Here is a 27,039-nt window from a genome sequence, read left to right as displayed (position 1 = left end):
GTATTAATGATAAAACCCGCGCATAATTTCCATGATATCTGTCTCACTTTTTCGGGTTTCACGGGCTTGTGGAGACGAGAAACTTCCTGAAAGCACTGCAGTCGGTGAAAACCATGTGCTAAATGCAGTATGTCATTTTAGCATGCTCGATGCGACCGTTAAGCTTCCTATTTTCGTATCTTATTGCTCCATTTTTCGCATCGGTTGACCTGGTTGTCAGACTTTTCGGCGGATCGTCGTCCCACATACTGTATTTATCGATGACCTCTTCTCACTCTCGTTTCCATTGCGTCAAATCCCCGCATTGCAGTTCTTCATCTGCTCACGCTTATAAATTTCAAAAGCTCTCGAGAATTCATTTTTCTTTCGCCCTTAACTTGATCACTTTAAGAATTTCAGGAAATAAAAGATTCGCTCGAGCACTTGCGAGAAACTCGAGATCGTGGCCCTCTGGCGACGAGTCCTGGAAGCTCACGCGAGTTATACGGAATATACAGAAATTTTCAAGAATTTTCGTGGGCCTTTTTCTAACAAATATTCGGTATTTTCGAAAACTAGATTTCTCGAAGTGTTTCTTGCAAATTCGTTTATGAATATTAGTTATTACAGCGTCGTACTGGAAATTTTCCGCTTTGAATACTCGCGCGGAGAGTAATCAGTTTCGCAACGCGTCGCAAAGGTACCCATTATGAATTTAATTAATTTTAGTGTTCTCTTTTTACAAGAAACCATCCACCGCGTTCTGCTTTCTTGCTCATCTGCATCGTTTTCCTCTCTTTGCTCCTCTTCCGCAGTCCATTTCGCCGTTTATTTTTCCTCGTTTTCCCATCTTTTGCGCCATTACTCATCCTCACTTTCTGGACCTTTTGTATTAAAAACCAGTATAGTATCCGGCCACGACTGGCACGTATATCCTTACAGTCCGGTTTCTCGTTGTTACTTTTAACAGACCAATCCTTTCGAGTGATTTTCAGGATTGACAGTCTGTGGTTTTCTATCGAACGATTTAATGGACAGGACTGGTTAGCGTTTCGACTATCGCGCGAGCAAAATAAAGTAAACTCGATCGTACGTAATAACTACTCTTCGCCATCCCTCGATTTGCCTCTGAGAAATTCCTTGGAACCTTGGATGATAATTTATTTTCCAAAAGTACTCCCTTACGTTACAAAATATCGATTAAAAAAATAAAATTGTCGTTTCATACGATATATTTGGAACGTTGAAATTTATTAGCCTGGATAAGGAATAATTTATCGTCCATCGTTACTAAAGATTGATGAATAAATCTTATGATTTATTCGTCGTCGAGGATAAAATTCGTCCAACACGTTAGAATACCAACAGATTTACGGTGATATTAATAATATAAATACGCCAACGTGATATATAATACACGGGGCCTCAGGATTGGAAACTCGAACCGTTTCGTAATATTTTTCCACCGATAAGAAAAATGTTACGTCTTCCAATTCGTTCGATAAATCTCGCTGACAGGCTCTGCTCGTTCGGAGATTATGCACAGATCGATCCACGCAAAAGGAACGCGTCGATTGTAGAAGTTGAAACCGTAGAAATAGAAAGAACGATCACCTATCGCGTTAACGACGTTCCAATCGATTTCTACGGACGAGTTGATCCGATTTATCATTTACAAAACAACAGTAATCTTTATTATTAAGTCATCTCATCAGTAATAGGACTGGTTCACACGTAGGATCTAATTATTTGTTATAAAGAAGAGATTTATCTGGGAGTACAGTAGTCCCTCGCTTGATGACTCAATCTTTTCCCCGGTAACAAGGCTCATGAGTCCTACACAGCATTATTTTTTGTACACCAGCTTAAACCAGCAGATTTAAAGTTCGTATATTTTTAATTAAATCATAGTTTTATCGTTTGAGGGGTTCTCAAATTAAAAAACAAGAGTTATTTTTAATTGTTTGATATGAAGAAGAGGTCTAGTTGGAAGTACAGTAGTCCCTCGCTTGATGACTCAATCTTTTCCCCGGTAACAAGGCTCATGAGTCCTACACAGTATTATTTTTTGCACAATCTAAACCAGCAGATTTAAAGTTCGTATATTTTTAATTAAATCATAGTTTTATCGTTTGAGGGGTTCCCAAATTAAAAAACAAGAGTTATTTTTAATTGTTTGATATGAAGAAGAGGTCTAGCTGGAAGTACAGTAGTCCCTCGCTTGATGACTGAATCTTTTCCCCGGTAACAAGGCTCATAAGTCCTCATCACCATTATTTCTTGTACTCCAGCCTAAACCAGCAGATTTAAAGCCTCCATATTTTGAATAAAATCTTAATTTTACCGTTTGAGGGGTTCCCAAATTAAAAAACAAGAGTTATTTTTAATTGTTTGATATAAAGAAGAGATTTATCTGGGAGTACAGTAGTCTCTCGCTTGATGACTCAATCTTTTCCCCGGTAAGAAGGTTCATGAGTCCTCCACAGCATTATTTTTTGCACAATCTAAACCAGCAGATTTAAAGTTCGTATATTTTTAATTAAATCATAGTTTTACCGTTTGAGGGGTTCTTAAATTAAAAAACAAGAGTTATTTTTAATTGTTTGATATAAAGAAGAGATTTATCTGGAAGTACAGTAGTCCCTCGCTTGATGACTCAATCTTTTCCCCGGTAAGAAGGCTCATGAGTCCTCCACAGCATTATTTTTTGCACAGCCTAAACCAGCAGATTTAAAGCCTCCATATTTTGAATAGAATCATAGTTTTACCGTTTGAGGGGTTTCTGAGTGTTTTGATCGCGTGTACGAGGAATCGAACGCGTAGTTTTGAGCGGGAACCGTGGATTGGAAAGTGGAGAAAAGGAAGATAGTCCTGCGGAAGATCGAATCGAATTACCGTGGAGGGCGAGAAAGGCGGTTTCACTTTTCCCTCGATTGGTTACGAGGATTGAATCGTGGAAGCTCCCTGGGCTTCCTGCACGGATCGAATCTCATTTAGATTTCCACCGTGAGATACTAGACGTCGGTTCCGAGCTTCTCTCGAGCTTTATGGCACGCGAGCGGCGTTCCCGTCTGCGCGGTAATCGTCTGCGATTTATTCAACACTGTCCAGTCCAGCTTTCGGAATCTCGCAGACCAGTTTCTCTCGTACAGGTGACTAGTTTTTTTTTTTTTTAAATACCCGTGGTCTCTGTTTTATTTTACATGGGATTACGTTACGGCGGCTAGGAGAGATTGCGATCGTAACACTTTGAATTTAGAGTAGGATAAATAGTCTATTCTTTATGTTTTCACTCGTGGTTCGTTTCTTCTTTGAAACGAACAAAAATTGAGAACGTTTTCACGCCTATATACAGGGTGGTCCATCCAAACGAGGCCACCTAAATATCTCCTCTAATTGTAGGGGTACAACAAATTTGAATATTTTTTTTCCAAGGTAATTCATTCTTGAGTTCGAAAATCAAATGAATACGCAATTAGAGGGGATAATCGGGTGGACCACCCTCTGTACTATTCTATAAATCATATTTTCGCGTAGTGTTTCCGTCACGGTGTAATGAAACCGTCGAATAAGTATAACAAAGAACCACATTAGATTTATAACGTTTCAGAGGCTCCTTGTAGTTGAATTCCAACCCCTGTGGCCTCCCCAGGGGGCACGTAAGGGCATTAATCTTGTTCAAGCGTGATACTCGAATGTGTCGTGACAATTTCTCCGATATTGCGGTGGAGACGTCAAAATGATTTTAGTAAATGATAAACTGGGCTATCGGGGGCGGTAAATGTTCACGCTCCGGAAGAATCTACAATATTAACGCTTCAAATGTCACATTACTACTTTATTAGTACACTGGGGGATGTTTGCGTCAATAAAATGTGTCTAAATACGTAGTTGTCATCTGCCAAATATGGAGCAACATTTGCAATAACTGTACCAAACTTTTATTGCTATTGCTATTACTATTTTCTATTGTTATTGCTACTACTATTACGATTTGCCACTGGTTTTGTCATTATTATTCTTACTGTTCGGTGCAGCTTAGTTTTATCTTTCATTTTTTACTTTTAATATCGAAAACACGTTTCATTTAGCAATTGACGAAACTCTCCTGTGTTTATTTGTAAAAAGAGTACATGTAAAGTAGCAAATGTTGCTCGACAATGTCCCCCATTGGCGATTATAGCTTGGCAACTTCTCGACATACTTTGGACCAATTTTCGGCGCACGAGACAGGTGGCGACCTTAATATTTATCAAGTGCGATGTATTAGAGCAGCGTTTACCGATGTGGGTGGTAAGTGCTCCTCAGGGGGGCCATAGAGTCTTTCGAGGGGGCGTTAAAGTGGCGGCAAACTTTGACCACATAGGGGGACTAAAAATTCATCTACAAAGATAAACGAGATTCGTAATAATTCTTCTAGATCTATATTTCTCGAGAAAACAGAAATAAAAATTATCATCATCATCATCATCATCATCATTATTATTATTATCATTGTCATTGTGATTGTCTTTGTCTTTGATATTGTTATTGTCATTGTGATTGTGATTGTCTTTGTCTTTGACATTGTCGTTGTCGTTGTCATTGTCTTTGTCATTGTCATTGTCATTGTCTTTGTCTTTGATATTGTCATTGTCATTGTGATTGTGATTGTCTTTGTCTTTGACATTGTCATTGTCACTGTCATTTTTATTATTATTATTGATGATGATGCTGTCGTTGTTGTTGTTGTTCTTGGTATTGTTGTTGTTGTTGTTGATGATGTTGATGTTAATTATGTTGTTGTTGTTATTGTTGTTGTTGTTACTGCTGTTGCTATTAATATTATTATTATTGATGGCAATGCTGTTGTTGTTGTTGTTTATGATGCTGATGATGATGATGATAATGTTGGTGTTGTTGTTGTTGCTGTTGTTACTGCTGTTGCTATTAATAATATTATTATTATTATTACTATTAGTATTATAGGCAATGGCCTTTTGAATAATGTAATTTTTCTGTTGCACTAAGAAACATTGAAAACGGCAATAGGATACATTTAGAGATTAAGGTAAACGTCGTACCACTGATAAAACCTCGCTATACGAATCTATTTACACGAGATTATATGCCCCCCACCTTCCACGAAACTATTCAACGATGGATGTTACCAAGATATTCGCGCGAATCGATTTGAATGGGAAAGTGAAATATAGGGGAATGTTGCGGGCAAAGTAAAAAGTAAAGTATAAAATGAAGTACAAGCAGGAAGAAGTGAGCTAAGTAAGATAGATATGAGGAAGAGGGGGAAGAAATATTGGACGGAAGGCTGTTGCGTGAATGGTCGGCATTGAAATGCATCGAGAAGCGCAGCTGCAGCGAATTGCATGCACAAAATGTTTCCCTGCTAATATCCTTTCATGATAGGTCTACGGAATTTTTCGGTCTTTAGGGTTTTCAAATTTATTATTGACGAACGAAACATACTACGTTTGAATTTGAAGTTGATTTAATTAAATATCAAACAAGTTTCACAGGTAAAAGTGGAAAACAAAATTTTTAAAAAATTAAAAAATTTCGAGTCGTTCTAAAAAAATTATTTTTAGTTGCAGGGGTGCATTGCAATCATTTTTGGTCATTAGACGTATCCTTAAATTCCTACCCCTTTACGAGAAAAAAATTCTGGAAAGTGGATAAATTTTTCGACAAAATTAAACAATTTCGAATCGTTTCAAAAAAATTATTTTTAGTTGCAGGGGTCCAATACAATCATTTTTGGTCATTACACATACCCCCGAAATCCTACGTATTTTCGAGAAAAAAATTCGAGTAGTTGTGAAGTTTTAACAATAATGGTCCAATGTTCAAACAGCCATAACTCTCACAATAGTGAATATATTTCAATGAAACTTTTTTCTGAAGTAGAGCTCGTGGGTATCTACAAAAAAGTATTAGACAACTTTTCTGTGGGGCGTCAAACAAATTTATTAGAAATGAAAAACGAATTCTTAAGAAAAATCGACAGGGGGTAGGTGCCTAAATTTTGGGGCGAAAAAAAAATTTTTTAAATCGTTTCAAAAAAATTAGTATCAGTTGCGGGGGTCAATTATAGTCATTTTTGGTCATTAGACATACCCCAGAATTCCTATCCCTTTTCGAGAAAAAAATTCTAGAAGGTGTGAAATTTTTCGACAAAATTAAAAAATTTCAAATCATTCTAAAAAAATTATTTTTAGTTGCAGGGGTCCATTACAATCATTTTTGGTCATTAGACATACCCATGAATTCTTATCCCTTTTTGAGAAAAAAATTCTAGAAGGTGTGAAATTTTTCGACAAAATTAAAAAATTTTAAATCGTTCTAAAAAAATTATTTTTAGTTACAGAGGTCCATTACAATCATTTTTGGTCATTAGACATATCCCTGAATTCCTAACCCTTTTCGAGAAAAAAATTCGTGAAGGTGTGAAATTTTTCGGTGAAAAAAAAAAATTTCAAATCGTTCTAAAAAAATTATTTTTAGTTGCAGGGGTACATTACAATCATTTTTGGTCATTAGACATATCCCTGAATTCCTAACCCTTTTTGAGAAAAAAATTCTAGAAGGTGTGAAATTTTTCGACAAAATTAAAAAATTTTAAATCGTTCTAAAAAAATTATTTTCAGTTGCAGAGGTCCATTACAATCATTTTTGGTCATTAGACATATCCCTGAATTCCTAACCCTTTTTGAGAAAAAAATTCTAGAAGGTGTGAAATTTTTCGACAAAATTAAAAAATTTCGAATCGTTCTAAAAAAATTATTTTTAGTTGCAGGGGTACATTACAATCATTTTTGGTCAATAGATATATCCCAGAATTCCTACCCCTTTTCGAGAAAAAAATTCTGGAAGATGCATTTAAATTTGGAGCTGCTTCATTTAAAAATCGAATAAGTTTTACAAACTTTATCGAAAGGAGAATTACCAAACGCAAATGAAACTTCTTCTAAAATCTAATAGTATATCTTTGATGATATTTTGAATTGTGAAACTATGCATTACAAAGTTCGATTACAAAAATATCGGGACCTCGAAGGAGCTCGGTGTCGTTACATCGACGAGCATCGTAACGAACGTGTTAATTTATCAATTGCACAACAAAGAAGCGCGATCGATCATTTTTCAATTCGACATTAATTTGCACGCGCACAATGAATAAAGAAACAAGTTGGTCTGCGAACGATCGATCAAAGTGTCGCCAGGAGCGTTCCCCGGCTCGCGAACGTAACGAAGGGAACCGAGAAAAAGGAAGCATCGACGGGGGATGCTGAATGGAACGATAAAAGGAGGAAAACCGAGGGATGGAAAAATAGGAAGGAACCCGGGGACGCGAGAACGGATCAAAGAAGGAGTCGAAACTCATAATTAATCGGTGATAAACGAAGAAACTCCGTTCACGGTCGGGACATCTGGTCGCTAGTGTACGTGCAGTGGCGGACTAATGAATGGCACGCGATGTCAGAGCGGCCGTTTCAAAAGAGTTGGTCCGACGAATACGTAACCAACGCAAATAGAACGGCTGCTACTCTTCCCTATCTCTTCTCGCAGATAATTCTTTCCTCACGCTTCTCGACTTGCTCGTGAATATCAAGCGCGTACAGTGACGACAACAAGATAACACCGCGGCGGATGCCGGAGGAACATTCTGCCTTTACAGTTGGTTAAACGCGAATAGCTTCAAATTGTTACTTGCTGTCGCTCATCGACCACCGTGCGCCATCTTGGTTTATTAAAAGTGTCTTCTCGTGGGATTAAACGCCGCGGTTTTGGCCAGTCTTTCAGAAGAGACGCTAGACACCCTTAAAATTAACTAAAATTGCTAAGAAATTTGTAGAATATCGACTATTTTTTAGATTTTTATAATTTGAAAGAGAAATTAAAAATAATTCTGTGTAGAATGAAATAAAATTTTCCAGTCTGTTAAGCGTTACTTCTTGTCGATCACCGTACGCCATCTTGGTTTGTCTTCTCGTGGGATTAAACACCATGATTCTGGGCAGTCTTTCAGAAAAGAGACGCTAGACACCCTTAAAATTAACTAAAATTGCTAGAAAATGTATAAAATATCGACTATTTTTTAGATTTTTATAATTTGGAAGAGAATTTTAAAAAATGTAATTGTGTATAGCATGAAATAAAATTTTCCAGTCTGTTAAGCGTTACTTGTTGTCGACCACCGTGCGCCATCTTGGTTTGTCTTCTCGTAGGATTAAACACCATGCTTCTTCAGAAAAGAGACGCTAGACACCCTTCAAAATTAACTAAAATTGCTAGGAAATGTATAGAATATCGACTATTTTTTAGATTTTTATAATTTGAAAGAGAAATTAAAAATAATTCTGTATAGAATGAAATGAAATTTTTCAGTCTGTTAAGCGTTACTTGTTGTCGACCACCGTACGCCATCTTGGTTTGTCTTCTCGTAGGATTAAACACCATGCTTCTTCAGAAAAGAGACGCTAGACACCCTTAAAATTAACATATATTCCTAGAAAATATATAAAATATCGACTATTTCTTAGATTTTTATAATTTGAAACAGAACTTCAAAAAAAAGTAATTCTGTATACATTAAAATAAAATTTTCCATTCTGTTAATTCAAATTATAGCTGAATCATTTCATTCTAATTTAATATTGCTATAATTGCGTCATAAAGAGACACTAAACACCCTAAAAATGAACGCCATATTGGAAACGACAGAATATCGACATGACTGTACCTGACCACTGACATTTTTGAGATTTTTATAATTTGAAAGAGAAATTAAAAAAAAGTAATTCTACATAAATTAAAATAAAATTTTCCATTCTGTTAATTCTGATTATAACTGAATCATTTCATTGTAATTTAATATTTATATTAGCATATTTAGAGATTGAGACAATCTTCTACAGAGCTTCCATTTAATTAATTTTAAATAAAGAATATAAATTACTAAAGGGTATTTATCATAAAATTTTGACTGAAGAAATAGATTTTTATAGGTAATTTACATAATTCCACGTAATAAATACTGTACTGAAAAAGAGCAATTTTAGCAATTTTTCATTGTTGAAATTTTCCATTCCATTAATTCAAATTATAACTCAATAATTTAATTGTAATTTAACATTGTTGTGCACTTGTAAAATACTCATTATTTTGTCTTACTATAATTTCATTTTAGCCTGATTTTCATCATTACTATCAACGCTAATATTTGTTAATAAAAGAAACGAATTATCGTGTGAATAAAATTGAAAATCAGTGAGTTATATGAGGGAATGATAATAAATAGAAATACATCTTAACAAACACAAAAATACTCGTTTATTTGTCGACCAAACAATAGATATCGATCTGATAGATATTATTATCGAATAATTGCACGAATTAGCTATTACTAATTTCCTATATCTTGTTGTTTGCAGGTACACAAAGACGGTGGTAGATTCGAGTCTAACGTCGCAGAGGTACAATCCTGAGTTCACTATAACGACCATGTCACCAACGCCAAGCACCTACGGCAATACGAACACCAGCGCGCTCATAGACCAATTAAGGCACATTAATTCGGTGAGTCCACGAACTGTAATTTGTCTCAGCCTTGGTTACCTTGTTTCCAATTTAAACGTGTCTCGAGTTTGCATTTCGTTTTTAACTTCAAGTTGGGAAGTTTCCTCTCGCGGTAAGAAACCCACCTTTGCGTGAACCTGACTTTTAGATTAATAAAACAATACCATTTCACGCGAATAATACCTTAAAGCTGCATGTTTACTCCAACAATATTAGAATTTCATATCGAATATAGAGGTACAGCAGAAATAGCTTGAAACGTTTCGAAAAAATTAATACATCAAGTCTATGCAGAAGTTTTAGTCAATTTTTTGAGCATTTAAACATTTCCTTTTCAATGTATTCGACAATATGACAATATATATTAAGAGACAATATTAATCACAAATTTGTGGTAAAAATAATTGTCCAGGATCAATTTTGTGGGGCTTTTAAACATTTTCTATTGAGTGTGTTCGAGTATATTTTTGTAATATATTAAACGTTGAACTATTTCGTTCTGAGAGCGAAGGATAGATAAATATAGTTCTGTTAAACGAGTTAATCGCGACGAAAGCGTCTCAGTATCATCGTCGAGACAAAGACTAGGCTCTCAGAAAACTTTATTGTCTATTTGGCCAACTATTATGGAAGGAATTATCTATTATGAACTGTTGCCCCGCAATCAAACAATAAGTAAGGAGTTCTATTGTGAGCAATTAGACCGATTAAAGCCGGCACTAGCGAACAAATACGACAGGCTTTTGTCACGCGCCATGGAGTTTTGTTTAATTAGAGCAGCTCGTGAAAGGTTATAAAAATTAGAAGGCTTCGGTTGAGTAATTTATGAATCATCCGGTATATTATCCGGACATTGCCCTGGCGAATTTACATCTCTCCCAAATTCATTCGATACTATTTCTCCCAACAAAAAATTAAAACACTTCGAAAACGTGCAATTAATACTTTTGAGAAATTTCTACATATTTCACGTCTTTCAGTAAAATACTCTTAATTTTTTAAATATATTATCAGGGACACATGAGTGAAATGATTGGAAACTAAAATTTTAGAAATTAGAATTTTGTAATTTCCTAATTAACTAATTAAAATGATCGATAATGGTTGGTAATGATTGGTAAATCTTGATAATAGAATTCAAAAATTTTAATAATTAAAATCTTGAATTTTATTATCAAAGATAAATGATTGAAATGATCTGAAACTAAAATTTGAAAAATTGTCTGTTGACAGAGTTTTAAAAACAGTATGAATCTCCTATTCGCATTCTTTTGGTTAAATAAAATACTCATGAATACTCTCCTAATAAAGATACTATTTTTATCATGAATGAAAAATGCTAACCTAAAATTAGAAAAATTGTCTGGACAGAGTTTGAAAAAGAGCGTGAATCTCTTTTATTTGCATTATTTTCGGTAAAATGGAATGCAACGCGTGAAATGCCCGCGTAAGTGAATCAGCAGGTCGCGTATGAACGACCAGCAGAATCATAAATTACATTCTAATCTCGAATTATTCATACGACGAGGTGTACAGCCGTGTCTGGCGCGCGGTAAAGCGTCCGTGCGCAGATCTAAGGCGCATAAGATCTGACTTAAGACCGCGTGGGTGAGATCGGTTCCACGAGTCGGTCCCGATTGTCTGTATTTAGCAAACAGGTGCGACTGGAGGGTATCAGATACATAAGAAATCAAGAACGACTGGCATTAATTCTTTCTTCTAAGCGTGGCACGATTATATTAGTCATGCACGGACAGAAATTACGTCTGATCGAATAATAAATAACCAGCGATAATTTATTCGCGATCGAGTGAAATTTGATACGCGCTCGGCATTGAATTTCTCGACAATTTTAAACCACTCGATCTAAATATGTCACGATTATTGAAATTTACTTGGATTTCCAAGTACATATTTAACTTGAAACGAAGGGAACACGATCTATTATCTTTTCGAACAAGCAGTTGGTGGTTTGGCACGCGTTCAGGCTTTCATCGAACTCTTGCACGATTTAACGAAACTCCGAGAGTTTTTATTAATTATTTCATTATTTAATGGAGCATAAACTTGTGTGGTGTTTTGTGTATCGTTCACCCAGTGAATTCGAGTCGAAAAAATGATTGTCGATCGATCGAGTCTCGTCAGGTAATTTATCAATGTTCCATTATTAATTCTTTTCTTTATTACTCGATATTTTCTTAAATTAGTTTATCACATTTCGTTCATTATTCCTCCGTCATTAGGAGCTTGTTCCGCAGCTATGCATTCAATGGATGAAATGAAACTCAATAACGATCGGCGGAGAAGAAACTGTTGAGACTGACGAGACGAAGATTGGAGAAAGGAAGTTGAACAAAGGGCGACTCGTTGAAGAGCGATGGTTATTTGGTGGAATCGAAGGATTCAGTAAACGATAATTTATCGAGTATTTCGCTGTTATATTTTATTACAAAAAGGTAGATCGACGATAAAAATCATAATTTTTTAAATTGAAAAATAGAAGAATAACTTTTGCAAATTGGTCGATGTAAATTCAAAGGCAGATATTTTAAACATGGATTTTTGGAAGATTCTAAACTAGAACTGCCAGTCATTGAGACGTGCCTTAGCACTGAAGCGTAATTCGTAATTCTCCTGTCTGGAAATCAGGCCGCCAACTTATGGTTGTTGCATGTGCTCTACCTGCACACCCGTCAACTCCAGACGTATCGCACCTGTGTAATATCTAATTTGAAATCGTACATTGTCAGAAGAAGGGAACGTAGAACGATATGTATGACAATGTGCGAACTCATGAATGATTTATGAACGACTCGGCGAGCATTGCACATTCGAACGTCGTTATTCTACCTTTTTTCCTTAAAAATAAACGTTTATCCGGTTACGATCTACATACACCCTGCGCCAAACGCGAATAAACGTTCTTGGAGCACATTTCTGGAAGATCTGCAATCAAATGAGCCAACAACCGTGACGTTCTCAGTAATATTATTAACAATTCTCATAACCGTTTAGCCACGAGCACACAGAAAATGAATTTTCATTCGCCCACAAGATTGTTTTCAAAGCACGGGATCACACAGGAAGCATCAACGTTAGACTCCATACGTACTCTTTATTTTACAATATTTAAAGGAGGGATTCTCAGGTAACAGCATTAAAAGTTTGATGGATTAAGGTTAGATTAAAATAAGAGTATTGTCAATCTATTGGTGAGATTCTCCCGAAGAAAATGAGCACAAACACGACACCATTCGGACAATTTTTAATTTAACATGATCGAGAAGTTTTTAAAAATAGTTTGAGCAAACCAAAATATGGTGAGGGTATTATCAACGTATAGGTGAGATTCTCCCGATGAAAATGAGTACAAACACGACACCGTTCGGACCACTTTTAATTTTTACTATGTTTGAATCATTCTCAAATTGTGTAGAATTAAAAATTTGTCCGAATGGTGCTGTGTTTGTACTCATTTTCATCGGGAGAACCTCGCCAATACATTTGTAACACTCTCGCCACATTTTGACTCGCTCAAACTATTTTCAAAAACTTCTCAATCATGTTAAATTAAAAATTGTCCGAATGGTGTCGTGTTTGTACTCGTTTTCATCGGGAGAATCTCGCCAATAGATTGATAATACTCTCGCCACATTTTTTAACACTGTTACACGAGAACCTCGCCTTAATATAAATAGTTTAACCGTTTAAGGTCTAGTTTCTAAACGTTCCTTTTTATCTTTTGTAGATTTTGCAATCGCAATTGGCGTCGGCACCGGACAGCGGAATATTGCTGGCCGACGAAGCTTTGGACGGTTCCGGAAGCGGCGACAGACCAATGTGGAGGAAAAAAGGGAAAAGCGACGACATCGACAACGATGACGAAGACGCTCACGACGACGACAACGACGACGACGAGGCGTCTGGTTCAGGAATGGGTCCCACCACACCAGGTATAGATTTAAATTTCGGTCACAGAGGAACAAGGAATGTTTTATCATATCATAACAACCGTATCAAATACGATTCGACTGTCGCGTCTGGCCATTAATCACTTTTTCTACTTTCGCTGACGTCCCGTCTCGTTGTTTCTAAATTTAGATTTCCGGTCATCTGGCGTCCAGTGACGTTCGGATTTCGTATTTTCCAGTATTTTTATAAAAGAAAATAATTGATTTTCAGATATGCAGCGAAATTTCACACCGATTTTCTGTACTTTACGCTAACCAAAGTGCGCTTTTCAGCACGGGAAGAAGTGACACGAAAGATTAGAAGAATTTGTGGCGTTGCTTTCCTACATATACGCTCCTCGATCGACTATCCACTATCCTCGCTGTTCTCCCTACCAAGTCGCGCCACAAATTAATTGCTGGTAGTTTTATGATGAAAGTCACGTTCTCATAATCGAAACACTCATCATATCTTGGTACAGAATAAGTTTTGGGAATAGTTCGATCGAGTTGAAACGGCGTTAATCATTGTTTCAGATCCGATGACGAAGTTGAATCGCGTCAAGGCGACCACGGCTGGTTCATCGAACGTTCTGTTATCGTCCGTCATCCTGGTGATCGCCTACGTACCCTTGATTGTTTAAGTTGCATCAGAATCGGGACGAAAGAGGGGAACCAGTGATACGACGAACCTAGACGTAGACAAAAAACGACTATTATTGGATCTTTGCGCCCGATTCTGCTCGAGGCGCGATAAACGATCCGATTTTATCGGTCCTGAGAATTTGCTTTATTAGGTATTTATCGTGCTGCGAGGTTGTCGCGATTCTGTTGTTCGTGGATTCGAACGAAGAAGGTTTGGAAAGTCAAGAGACAATTTTCCAGAGGATCTGTTCCGTGCAGAGAGGAAGCACCAAGAGTGGGGGAGAAAGGATGCTTCGAGACCCGGGGTTTTTATCGGTTGTACATTTCGTTAGTCGTGAACGAGCACGGATAAATTAATATTTAGGAAAGCAAAGACTGTTCTAGAGAAAATTAAGAAGAAAGTTCGAGAGCTCGTCGTGGAGGCAAACGTGATAGAGTACGAATGTTGAAAGTAAACGACCGTAGAAAAGAGATTGTCCTATTTTACCAAGCACGACGTGAGAGACGATACTGCGACACGAAGAGGATGAATAAATTAAGAAGAACGCTGGAAATTAGGGCTAATTAGGTAAATGATCGTCGCTGGATGCTTCGATATCGCGTGTTCTTTGTTAGAGACCGTTTATTATTAGTCGTGACGACTGGGGGAGACGTTGCCATATTTAATCGAAGTCAAGTATACGCAACGAGGATCGTGCAAAACCGAGAGATCGTATTTATTGAAAGTAAGATACTCGAGCAATAATTAATCGTTTACACGCGGCTGGAAAAATAAAGAAATAAGAAAAATGGTCGCAGCTTTCGTATCTACGTAAAATCAAAGTGTCTTTACTACTTTAAAGTATCGTGCGCAGATATTTCTTGCTTCGACTACGACTACCCAGTGCCTCTTGCGTTCTTCTTCTTCCGCGTACGAACGTTTCCTATGTGGCGGTACACGGACTAAACGACGCGAGCCATAACCGTCTGGTGATAGCGTGCATGCCATAACGTAAAAAGCTGACTGCCAAAACCGCCAGTCGCGCGACTCGAGCTGGTTTCAGTGACGTTTCGTTTCGCGACAAACGCGACTTTCCTTTCAGAGACAAACCCCCGCAAGCTTCCGTCGAGGCGAACGTTCCCAGAGGACGGTCCACATTTGACGAGCAACCCCATTTGCACGCATCAGCTTTACGCGAAAGTAACATTCACAAAAGGTGGATCGCGATTCCAACGAATCGTACGTGCCATCGAATCGACGATTCTTTCATCTTTTTATTAACTTTACGAATAGAGAGACACACCAACGGGGGAGGCTGTATAGAAATGATAGAAACGAGGTCTTTTGCTAACCTTGAACGTCTAATCGTTGAGGAGGTGCTCGACATTCTAATTAACCCTTTGTGGTCCTACGAACTGAGGAATTTTTTGCCAGAATTTCATTAGAAGCAGTGATTACTCCAGTAATTAATTAACTTTTAGTCTTGGCAATATTATTTCGACTTTAGTAATTATTTTGGATGTATTTTTCTTAACCAAATATTAAAATGTATAATCTATGGAATACTGAAGTGGCTAGAAGAAAAATAAATAAATGAATCGACTTTAAATCAGTTAATAATCTGGTCTGGAATTAACTCGAAGAAAATGTAAAGAAAATTTTAGGAAAATTCTAGACCAGACTATCGTGGAAATTTTAATGGGGGATTTTAGAGACCAAAATAAGACGAAAATCAAGAATACCAATTTGTTGATGGAGGCTTCGTTAAAAAGTTATTAACAATTAAATTTAAAAACTTCCAATCGTTTTGGAAAAATTATTTTCGATTGTGGGGGTCAATTTTCATCATTTTTAGTCAATAGATATATCCCTGAATTCCTATCCCTTTTCGAGAAAAAAATTCGAAAAGGTGTGACAATTTCGACAAAATTAAAACATTTCGAATCATTCTAAAAAAATTATTTTCAATTGCAGGGGTCAATTTCAATCATTTTTGGTCAATAGACATATCCCTGAATTCCTATCCCTTTTCGAGAAAAAAATTCAAAAAGGTGTGAAAATTTCGACAAAATTAAAACATTTCGAATCATTCTAAAAAAATTATTTTCAGTCGCAGGGGTCAATTTCAATCATTTTTGGTCAATAGATATATCCCTGAATTCCTATCCCTTTCCGAGAAAAAAATTCAAAAAGGTGTGAAAATTTCGACAAAATTAAAACATTTCGAATCATTTTAAAAAAATTATTTTCAGTTGCAGGGGTCAATTTCAATCATTTTTGGTCAATAGATATATCCCTGAATTCCTATCCCTTTTCGAGAAAAAAATTCGAGAAGATGTGAAATTTTTCGATAAAATTAAAAAATTTCAGATCGTTCTGGAAAAATTATTTTCGGTTGCAGGGGTCAATTTCAATCATTTTTGGTCAATAGATATATCCCTGAATTCCTATCCCTTTTCGAGAAAAAAATTCGAGAAGATGTGAAATTTTTCGACAAAATTAAAAAATTTCAAATCATTCTAAAAAAATTATTTTCAGTTGCAGGGGTCAATTTCAATTATTTTTGGTGAATAGACATATACCTGAATTCCTATCCCCTTTCGAGAAAAAAATTCAAAAAGGTGTGAAAATTTCGACAAAATTAAAACATTACGAATCATTCTAAAAAAATTATTTTCAATTGCAGGGGTCAATTTCAATCATTTTTCGTCAATAGGCATATCCCTGAATTCCTATCCCTTTTCGAGAAAAAAAATCGAGAAAGTGTGAAATTTTTCGACGAAAAAAAAAAATTTCAAATCGTTCTGAAAAAAATATCATTAGCTGTGGGGGTCAATTACAATCATTTTTGGTCATTACACCTACCCCCGAAATCCTACGCATTTTCGAGAAAAAAATTCAAAACGTGCCGAACTTTAAATGTTAATAACTTTGTAACAAAGCCTCCATGAACAAATTGGTGTTCTTGATTTTCGTTTTATTTTGGCCTCTAGAATCCCCCATTAAAATTTTTCCCAGGGGTGGCCGAGCACACTGTATAATAAGTATCAAAGTATACGTTACGATCGCAAAGGGTTAATAACGCGTTAGTAATTGGACCATTTCACGAAAATAAACTTGTTTCTACTAGGTTTATTGTTGCACACGCACACTTCGAAGAAATTTATGGAAAATTCTCGCGTGCGTGCAAACGACGAGACAAACTTGGTCCTCGACGCACCAAAATTTAATCATGATTAATCAAGTGTCCAGTGCCATAATTTTTATTACCGTCGAATTGTAAAAATGTTGATTTCACGAATTAGCTAAATTCGACACACGCTCATAAGTATTTACTCGCTCAAATTTTTCCTTAACAACGATCGTTAAATTATCGTGAATTATTTGCTTGGAATAATTATGAGCATCGACCTCCACTATGCAAGTGGGTTTTCTCTTGATATTTTCATTCGATCACGCCAGTCGATAATGTTGTTTTTATACTTGCAATGAAAGTGTGTAAAATCTTGAAGAAGATAGAAAAAGAAAAATTGGGAGAACTAGTTATGAGCATGACTATATGTTTCTTCAAGCAAACGTGATAAATATACAGACAAAAGTGCAATTTGTCGCTGTTTTGTAAGTGAATATTTTTCTGTTATTATATACATTTATAAACCATCAATGAGATAAAGAATTTACAGTCCTTCACGTCCTGTTTCACTTTCCTGAGACTCTGTCCCTCGAGTTGTTCCTGTTTTCTATGATTTATTGGCATCGTCGGAGGTTTCAACCGAAGGGGCTGGGTAAATACTTACGAGCACCAGTGTATTTCTTTTCGTTGGATCTATTTATATTGTATTATACGTTTGAATATTTGACGTGCCAAAAAAAACGAGAAAAAGAAAAAAAACAAAAACGAAGCGCCAACTGCGAAAATATATTCGCGCATTGGAGCGAAAACATGTTCCTTTGAGACGTCAATGTTTCGAACGTCGAGACTTTGAGGCGATCTTCAATTTTAGCGGTTTGCTTTACGGTTTAAAACGATTAGACGTAAGCGGAATCCAGCAAATTTTATTCGAGAATGATTTATAGAAATTTTAGATCCGTTCCTGAATTTATGAAAATTTAATCCTTTATTCGTTCACGTTTAACACGATTCATCGATGAATTTTTAAAGGGGAAAATTGTAAGCAAAAACTTACGAATTTATTCAGGAATAATTAATAGAAATTTTCAATTCGTTTGACACGATTCATCGATGAATTTTCAAAACGGAAAATTGTGAGGAAAAATTGAAACTTAATTATTTATTCGCGAATAATTAATAGAAATTTTAGCTTCGTTCGTAAGCTTCCACGTTTAATGCAATTCTCTAAAAAGTAAAATGGACGAACGAGGCTAAAAATTAAATTCTATATTCGCGAATAATTACCAGAAATTTTAGCTTCGTTCGTAAGCTTCCACGCTTGATGCAATTCTCTAAAAAGTAAAATAGCGAGGAAAAATGGACGAACGAGGCTAAAAATTTAATATCGACGAATAGAAATAAGATTTGCTCGACTCTGAACGCGAGGAAAGTTTTGGGGGAGGGTGGTAATCGAGAGAGGAGCCTGTCGGTGTATTACGAGGGCCGCACTGATTTTGTACATTTTATTTATCGGATCTTTGAGGGTTAGTGCCTTTTTAAATATCCCTGGCCGTAGCATCGTGTCATCTCACGCTCGATAGAAAGAACGAGAGAGCCATCTATAAATACGACTGTACAGGACTGTCATACTGAAAAACGTGTGACGTCGCGACCTTCTTTTCCTCCCTTGTAATTTCTTCTGCGAAACGTTCTCGCGGGCGGTCGTAATCTCGAGAAATCTAATTCTCACCGAGACTCTACGACGCTGACCAGTCGCCATCTTGGAACGAGTCCAGACTCCTCGAAACATAAATTCACGCTGCAAACTCCGCGACGAACGACCTTTGCCCGCTGCTTTCCGATCGACTAACTTATTCCCAACTTTTGGACAGCGAAACGCTTTATAAAAATGTCTTTTAAGACAATAAACATGAATCGTCTCGGCTGGATCGTTCGTCGAAGCGTGTCTGCAACGTGAAAACAACTGTGTCACAGTCGCGTATCCGCCTACGAGCGAGTAGACACTGCAGTTCGAAGAATGGAGAGGAGTTCGTTTTTTTATGTTTTTTATTCTCGAGATCCAATGAATTATGCAGCCCGGTGTTCGACGCGTCGACGAGAGAGGCCAATTTAGCGTGACTCAGCACAATTGTCAGAATTTAAAGTTGTAATTCTTTAAGTTACGTAGCTCGCTTTGTCGGTGAAATTTAGGTAGCGTTGGAAACGCTAGCGCGTAGGTCGTTCCTTAAAAAATTTTTATTTTGTTGTCCTTGATCGCCGGCGATATTAATTTATGTCCTCTTTAATGGCGTCCACACGCCTCCCTGTATAATTTAGAAGAGTTATCGTTGAACAGGAAGTGGCCTTACATATTTCTTATTGCTTTATTATTAAAGCATTGTTTAATTATACTCTTTGTTACACGTGTTTCGTGGTGCTTTTAATGGGAGATTCTAGAGCCCAAAATAACACGAAAGTCAAGAATACTAATTTGTTGATGGAGGCTTCGTTAAAAAGTTATGGAAACATTTCCACATAGTATATTTTCGGTAAAGAATTTTTTTCTCGAAAGTATGTAGGATTTCGAAGGTATGTGTATTCACCAAAAATGATTGAAATTAACCCCTGCAAACGAAAATAATTTTTTCAGAATGATTCGAAACGTTTCAATTTTCAGGGTAACATACAGTTATGGTCAGACATTATATTTTCAGTGATGAATTTTTTTCTCGAAAATGGTCAGGATTTCGAGGGTATGTCTATTCACCAAAAATGATTAAAATTAACCCCTGCAACCGAAAATAATTTTTTTACAATGATTTGAAATTTTTTTTTTTCACCGAAATTTTAGGCACCTACCCCCTGTCGATTTTTTTTAAGAATTCGTTTTTCATTTTTAGTAATTTTGTTTGATATTCTATAGAAAAGTTGTCTAATACTTTTTTGTAGGTACTTATAAGCTCTACTTCAGAAAAAAGTTTCATTGAAATATATTCACTATTGTAGGAATTATGGCTGTTTGAAAATTTGACCATTTTTATGGGGTTTTTCTCATTTTTCGGGATCAAAGAACAACTTTTCGAATATTTTTGGAATTTCTACATATTCTTGATTAAAATACGCGTCGATTGCTTTTTTGAACATTAAAATCCGTCAATCCGTTCAGAAATTATGACATTTTAAAGATTTGCATAAAATTTTGAGGAATCATTTCTGGTTGCACATTATAGTTTCGGTAATGAATTTTTTTCTCGAAAGTGGGTAGGATTTCGGGGGTATGTCTATTGACCAAAAATGATTGAAATTGACTCTTCCAACTAAAAATATTTTTTTTAGAACGATTCGAAATTTTTAAATTTTGTCGAAAAATTTCACACCTATTCAAATTTTTTTCTCAAAAAGGGGTAGGAATTCAGGGATATGTCTATTCACCAAAAATGATTGAAATTGACCCCTGCAGCCGAAAATAATTTTTCCAAAACGATTTGAAATTTTTTTTTTCCGTCGAAAAATTTCACACCTTTTCGAATTTTTTTCTAGAAAGTGGGTAGGATTTCGAGGGTATGTCTAATGACCAAAAATGATTGTAATCGACCCCTGCAACTGAAAATAATTTTTTTAAGACGATTCGAAATGTTTTAGTTTTATCGAAAAATTTCACACCTTCTCGAATTTTTTTCTAGAAAGTGGGTAGGATTTCGAGGCTACGTGTAATGACCAAAAGTGATTATAATTGACCCCTGCAGCTGAAAATAATTTTTCCAAAACGATTTGAAATTTTTTTTTTCGTCGAAAAATTTCACGCCTTTTCGAATTTTTTTCTCGAAAATGGGTAGGATTTCGAGGGTATGTCTGATGACCAAAAATGATTGTACTTAACCCCTGCAATCGAAAATAATTTTTCTAGAAGAATTTGAAATTTTTGTAATTTAATTTTTTTAATAACTTTTTAGCGAAGCCTCAATCGACAAATTGATATTCTTGATTTTCGTCTTATTTTGGCCTCTAGAATCTCCCATTAAAATTTTTCCCAGGGCTGGTCGAACACCCTGTATATTTGAATTACGTTGATATTTTAAAATAATAGAAAAACGTTAGGTTCTCTTGATAATAGCGTTATTAACGAAATTATTTCTGAATAATAGCGTGGAATTAAAGAAACGGGACTCGTCATTGAATAGACTTATTGTGTTCGCTTAAATTGGCTCTTTGATCGTTGAATGGCTCCGATGGCGAATTTAATTAAAGCGATACACATTGGATGCCCACTGTAAGCTTCCACACTCGACGAATGTGCACAATGTAAAATACAACGTAGAAACTATAAAGGAAACGAAAGACTCGATTCCGAAATCGCTGAAAGGTTTTTTTTATATTGCGTTTAATCACTGGTGCAATTAAAGCGCCAGTGAAACTGCACGAGTGCACAAAACACACACGATTAAAAATTTACGTCAGAGACGAGGGTAGTCGAAAGTAAAAAAATTCCCAGTTTTCGAAATTCGGTGATTTCTTTTTATTTTTTGTGATACGAAATCCGGGTAAATAATAATTTGTATATAGCTAGAATATTATAGACTGTTGTTGTTATTATTATTATTGAAATAACACATTTTAACGGGCAATGCTGAAACAGAATAGAAAATTTAGAAATATATCGCTGGTCACCAAATTTTACATAATTTGTGTTATGATTAAGCTTTTTTCCAATTTATTTGTACATATCGAGATAATAATGGACGTTTCTGAGGACGACGAACCATGTGATTTAATAAGATTATGTGTAGCTAATGTTCGAATATTTAGAAAAGGTTCGTTTTAAAAATATCGAGACCGACAGCCATTCGAAAAATATTTCAGCCCCTGTCGAGGTCACATCCTTCGTTCTGGCGAACAATGGTCAATTGACTCGACGTTACTGTTTAAACCATTGTGTTTTAATAACTGATCCTACTAACTGGTTTGCGTCGTGCCGTTAAATGGCTACGCGACGAGACAAAGACCTTTCTACATTACAAATTTTCTCAGCTATCGTATTTAATTATATCTCTGCACGTACTTAAATATTTAATAAATGTCACGCGGGTCCAGTGGATCATTCATTTTTGAACATTTTTATTTTAACATTTACGATTCGAATTTAAACTTTTCGAAGCAAGGAAACATGTTTCGGTAAATATGCGTCGAAAATGCAGTTTTACGCCTCCGAGGCGGCGGTTTGGGGAACGATGTTTGTTCAAACATATTTATTTTTCGAGCTGCACTCGCACTTCAAAGTTGCTGGTAAACTTTCGATCGTTTTACCCGAAATTTTAGGAACGATTTAATTCCCTTTTGAAATACTCTCTTCCTCGAAAACATTTCGTTATTGCACTCTTCTTATTTTCCATCGAAGAAGAAAAAAATGGCGTATGCAAAATATAATACAAGGTGATTTTTTTTAAGCAATCGTATCAAATTAAAAACGAATTAAAAAAATAAAAATTGTTCAAATTCGATGTGGCGCTATTTTCTGTTTCCACGAAATTTTGCACACGCCATTTTTGATGCAGTGAGAGAATTCTAGAGGCGTTGGGGGAAAAATTCGAGGGTCGAAAAGAGGAGAAAAGGAAAATTTGGGTGGTTTAATCGAAGCTTGCAAAGATCGAGCTTCCGTTCGACGAATTTGACTGGAGCTTCTCGTTCAGGGCGGAGGTTCTGTCGCAAGTTTTCCACGCGTACCCGGGTGAAAATAAACCGGGAAATCTGGACTCTCTCCGAGGCATCGCGTTGAACGCGATGAGGAGGAAAGGAAGGGAGCGAAACGAAGAAAATGTATATGAGCAAGTAAGAGTGAGAATGAAAGCGAAACAGAAAGCACCGAGAAAACCCTTGTATATACTGAATGCGTGCTGTATTTATATATTATATACAAAACACATATACATATAGTAATAACGTCGACCTAAAAAGGGAACGCAAAACGGCTGAGAACAGCGAAGAAAGTAACATTGTCGATGAGGAAACCGATTAAACCGTAATACAATTATCACTCTAATTTTATGCGTATATAACCGTGCAAGAGCATGTTAGCCTAGCCGCCTAAGCAACACGCTCACGATGGAAAATGGAGGTGAAAGACGAACGAAAACCTCTTCGTTCGCTGGTTCGTGCCAATTGTTTTAGAATGGAACTCGAAACTCGCTTCGTAATCGCGTAATTTTCCATTCTCGACTGATTCTCGTCCTCTTTGATGCTGCAAATTCGTTCAGACTTTTGCTCTTAACACTAAACCTACCACGAAATAAAAATATCTATAATTTAACGTCACAAATGAATTTTTCAATAGTCACTTTTATTCTTACTGGTTTGTTTCCCGAGAAAAATATGTAGTCTGTCTTGTAGTACATTCTTTTCGTAAACGACTCGTAAAAAAAATTCCGGATGTAAGTTAACAACGCGTATTAAAAGTATCAAAACTTTACACGCGTACAGTTCCGAAACTGCTCAAGCTTTATCAATAATTAAGCCACTGTTAGAAGCGGTGAACCTTCCTCTTTGAAATGGTTTTTGGTTTTTGTCGATCCGACTTCCCGTTTCGGAGATATCGTAATTTATATGAAAGCGTAATTTTGGAAAAACTCCGCTTATGGCGCTTCCCGTGTTACGGCGCGTATTGAAATTACTAAAAACATTAATTACGCGTAATTCCGAAACTACTCAAGCTTTATTCATAATTCAACCACCATTAGCAGCGGTGAACCTTCCTCTTTGAAATGGTTTTTGGTTTTTGCCGATCCGACCTCCCGTTTCGGAGATATCGTAATTTATATGAAGCAGTAATTTTTTAAAAGCTCCGGCGCTGTAGCGCTTTACGTGCTACGACGCGCATTGAAATTACTAAAAACTTTAATTACGCGTAATTCCGAAACTACTCAAGCTTTATCCAAAATTCAACCACCATTAGCAGCGGTGAACCTTCTTCTTTGAAATGGCTTTTGGTTTTCGTTGATCCGACTTCCCGTTTCGGAGATATCGTAATTTATGTAAAAGGTAATTTTTTCAATTCGACTGTCTCTGTCTCCGTCTAACGCGTCGGACCTCCTTCTCTCTCCACGCACGTGAAACGTGACTGAGTGACGTCACGTTTACTACTTACTACGATCACGTGAGGTGAATGACCTCGCGGCGCGTCAATGAAAAGTAAACAAACGCTTCGAACCCTTATACCTCCGGAACTAATTACGCTATCGACTCGTACGAGCGGTCATTTTAAAGGGCATTTCATCCCCTATCCAATGAATATATCACCTATTATAATTTATGCCATCTTCTATGTTTATTTTAACATTTACTTTGACTCTACATACCCAATGAAGTTTCAGCAATTTCCACTGGTCATGGCAGGAATGCTAGGTTTAGTGTTAAGAACAGAGAACATTTTACCGATCTTTGGGCGATTTACGTTTCTTCGTTGGTCAATTTCCACCACTGTTTCACGAGACGAGTTCGCGGGTGTTATCGTTCTACACTCGAGGAATTTGATAATCCATTTCTATCCGTTTGTAAATATATAAATGAACGATTCTATAGGTAAGAGGAAAGCGTTGAAACTGGATTGTGAAAATGTATGTTAATGGCTATGTGTGTGGGGATCGACGTTTTATTCGAAGTCTGTTGGATATTTTCACGAGACGCGTATTGTTAACACTGCTTTTATTTTTATTTATTAAGGAACTACATTATAGGATAAATATAAATACAGATTATAAGAGATTATAATAAACTTATTGGTCATGAGATGTTATCGTCGTCGCAAACACCAGCATTTTCCACCATGCATACTCGTTTATTGACATTTTTATACGCCTGGTAAACAATTACAATCGAAAGTAACCGCTAAGGAAGCGATATATGCTGTTATTTGTTTCGTCGGCCCGTTCTATTGTATTAAATATTACAATTTCTGGAAAACAATCCTTGTGCAATTTTGTCAATCGCCTTTATCACGAGACAATTACGCTTTTTGGCAAATCAGACGGATTAAATGGCGTCCCTTTGGCCCTATTTCGAAAAGATCGTGTATACTCGACAACCAACGATCTCTGTACGATACACGCGTGCCTGTCAGACAAGATGGTCATCGGTCAATACATGATACTGTTTATGGTTGTCGCTTAGCGACGACGTAATAAAGGCGGTGTTAAATTCTGGCAGGCACTCCCCCACCGGAATTTCATACCATCTTCCTAGAATATGAAACAACGTACACATAAATACTCCTCACCCTCCTTTTATACGCTCCCGCCGTGCAAAAGGTCATGCAAATTCTGATCAATGGGAGTACATAAAACTTGTTTCGAAGGGCGCAGATTATTTTTAAAAAAAATTAATCCAAAACGTTGAAACGCTGCTGCTAAATTTTATTCCGAAATGGTGGTATTTCACGAGTAGTTTAAAATTTCAACCACCCTGCGAGTATGCGGATAACCACTAAAGAATTGATTTAAACCTTTGAATACTCTGTTAGGCACTACTCGTCTCATGACTGTTAATGTAAGGTTTATATTTGCTTACTTTGTATATTATTTATATTGTATACTGTTTATATTACCTCCCTATTGGTTTTGTAATTGGGCGTTACTTGCCCCATTAATATTATTAAAAAAAAAGAAAAATCAGTGAAATGTTTATTTCCTGGCATAATAGTCATGAATGTTTCTCATCGACGCGCATTTAATTCCGTAAATTCGCGAAGTAATGTCGCTCGAATGTTTTCCAACGCTCGTGTGTATTAATTTTCCGTCGCGCGTGAAAACGAATCGAGTTATTCAATTTCGCGTCGTTCGATCTCGTTGCTTTTGATTTTAATCACGGGACGTGTGTCGATTTTTTCAAAATTTCTCCGCGTAAATTACGCGAAGCTCCAGTGAGATTTAAGGGGATCCTCCCTCGAGGATAATCGAACAAGAGAGATTAAGCTCCGAAAAAACCAACGCACCGTTTTACTGGCGCGCTTGCGTTTGTTTTATCGAACGAGAAATTAATTTTTTAACGCGTTCTCCGTCACGTCCGCCATATTTGGCGGGTTCCGAGCAGACGAGACAATCGCTGCACGCAAACGAATACCGCTTACTTATCGCCAGTAACTTTTCTCTGTCTTAAATGCTCCCAATGCAGATCATTCGAACAGATTAATTCTGATTCATTAATTCGGATAAATGCATCCTTTATATCGTCGCGGAAATGATGGAGAACACTTCGTTGGAAGCTGCGTGCTTACGAAACTGTAACTCTTCTCTACAGGGTGTCCCGTGGTATTACGTACGCGAGAAAACGAGAACAATGTTTATCTTTAATTTTCACTCGTCGATTTCTATGCATTTATTGGGAAATTCTCGAAAAAATACAGAATGCAAGTATTTAGAGGTTGAGACATTTAATTAATTTTAAATAAAACCTATAAACTAAAGGGTATTTATTATAAAATTTTGACTCAAAATAGATTTTTATAGGTAACTTACATAATTACACGTGGTAAATACTTAAGAAAAAGAGTAATTTTTAATAGAGAAAATGAGGTTCTACTAATAATTAAAATTTTCCATTCTATTAATTCAACTTATAATTGAATAATTTCATTATAATTTAATGTTGTTACAATTGCATTAGTGCTATAGTTGTGCACCTGTGAAATACTTATGACAATCCTCTGCAAACCTCGCGTTTCATTCTATTAATAAAAATATAAATTTGCATAAAGATCCACAGCCTACATATTTCAATAATCTGAAATCCAGTGTTTTAATAATTTATAC

At 36.3% G+C, this 27,039-nt stretch overlaps 1 protein-coding gene across 2 annotated transcripts in view; it reads left to right on the top strand.

Moving 5' to 3' along the window:
* Dally (division abnormally delayed protein) overlaps positions 1 to 25,021 on the top strand; it is a 90,139-nt gene extending 65,118 nt beyond the window's left edge. For both annotated transcript variants that reach the window (XM_076780433.1, XM_076780434.1), the window contains exons 6-8: positions 9,411 to 9,555; positions 13,304 to 13,508; positions 14,043 to 25,021. In XM_076780433.1, coding sequence (XP_076636548.1) covers positions 9,411 to 9,555; positions 13,304 to 13,508; positions 14,043 to 14,149 — 457 coding nt within the window. In that variant the 3' untranslated portion in view covers positions 14,150 to 25,021. The remainder of the gene's footprint in view (positions 1 to 9,410; positions 9,556 to 13,303; positions 13,509 to 14,042) is intronic.
* The last annotated feature ends 2,018 nt before the right edge of the window (positions 25,022 to 27,039 follow it).

Source organism: Colletes latitarsis, chromosome 13, assembly GCF_051014445.1.
Source record: "Colletes latitarsis isolate SP2378_abdomen chromosome 13, iyColLati1, whole genome shotgun sequence".
NCBI lineage: Eukaryota > Metazoa > Arthropoda > Insecta > Hymenoptera > Colletidae > Colletes > Colletes latitarsis.
The sequence above is the reverse complement of the archived record's forward strand: the minus strand, read 5'-3'. Positions and strand labels throughout refer to the sequence as shown.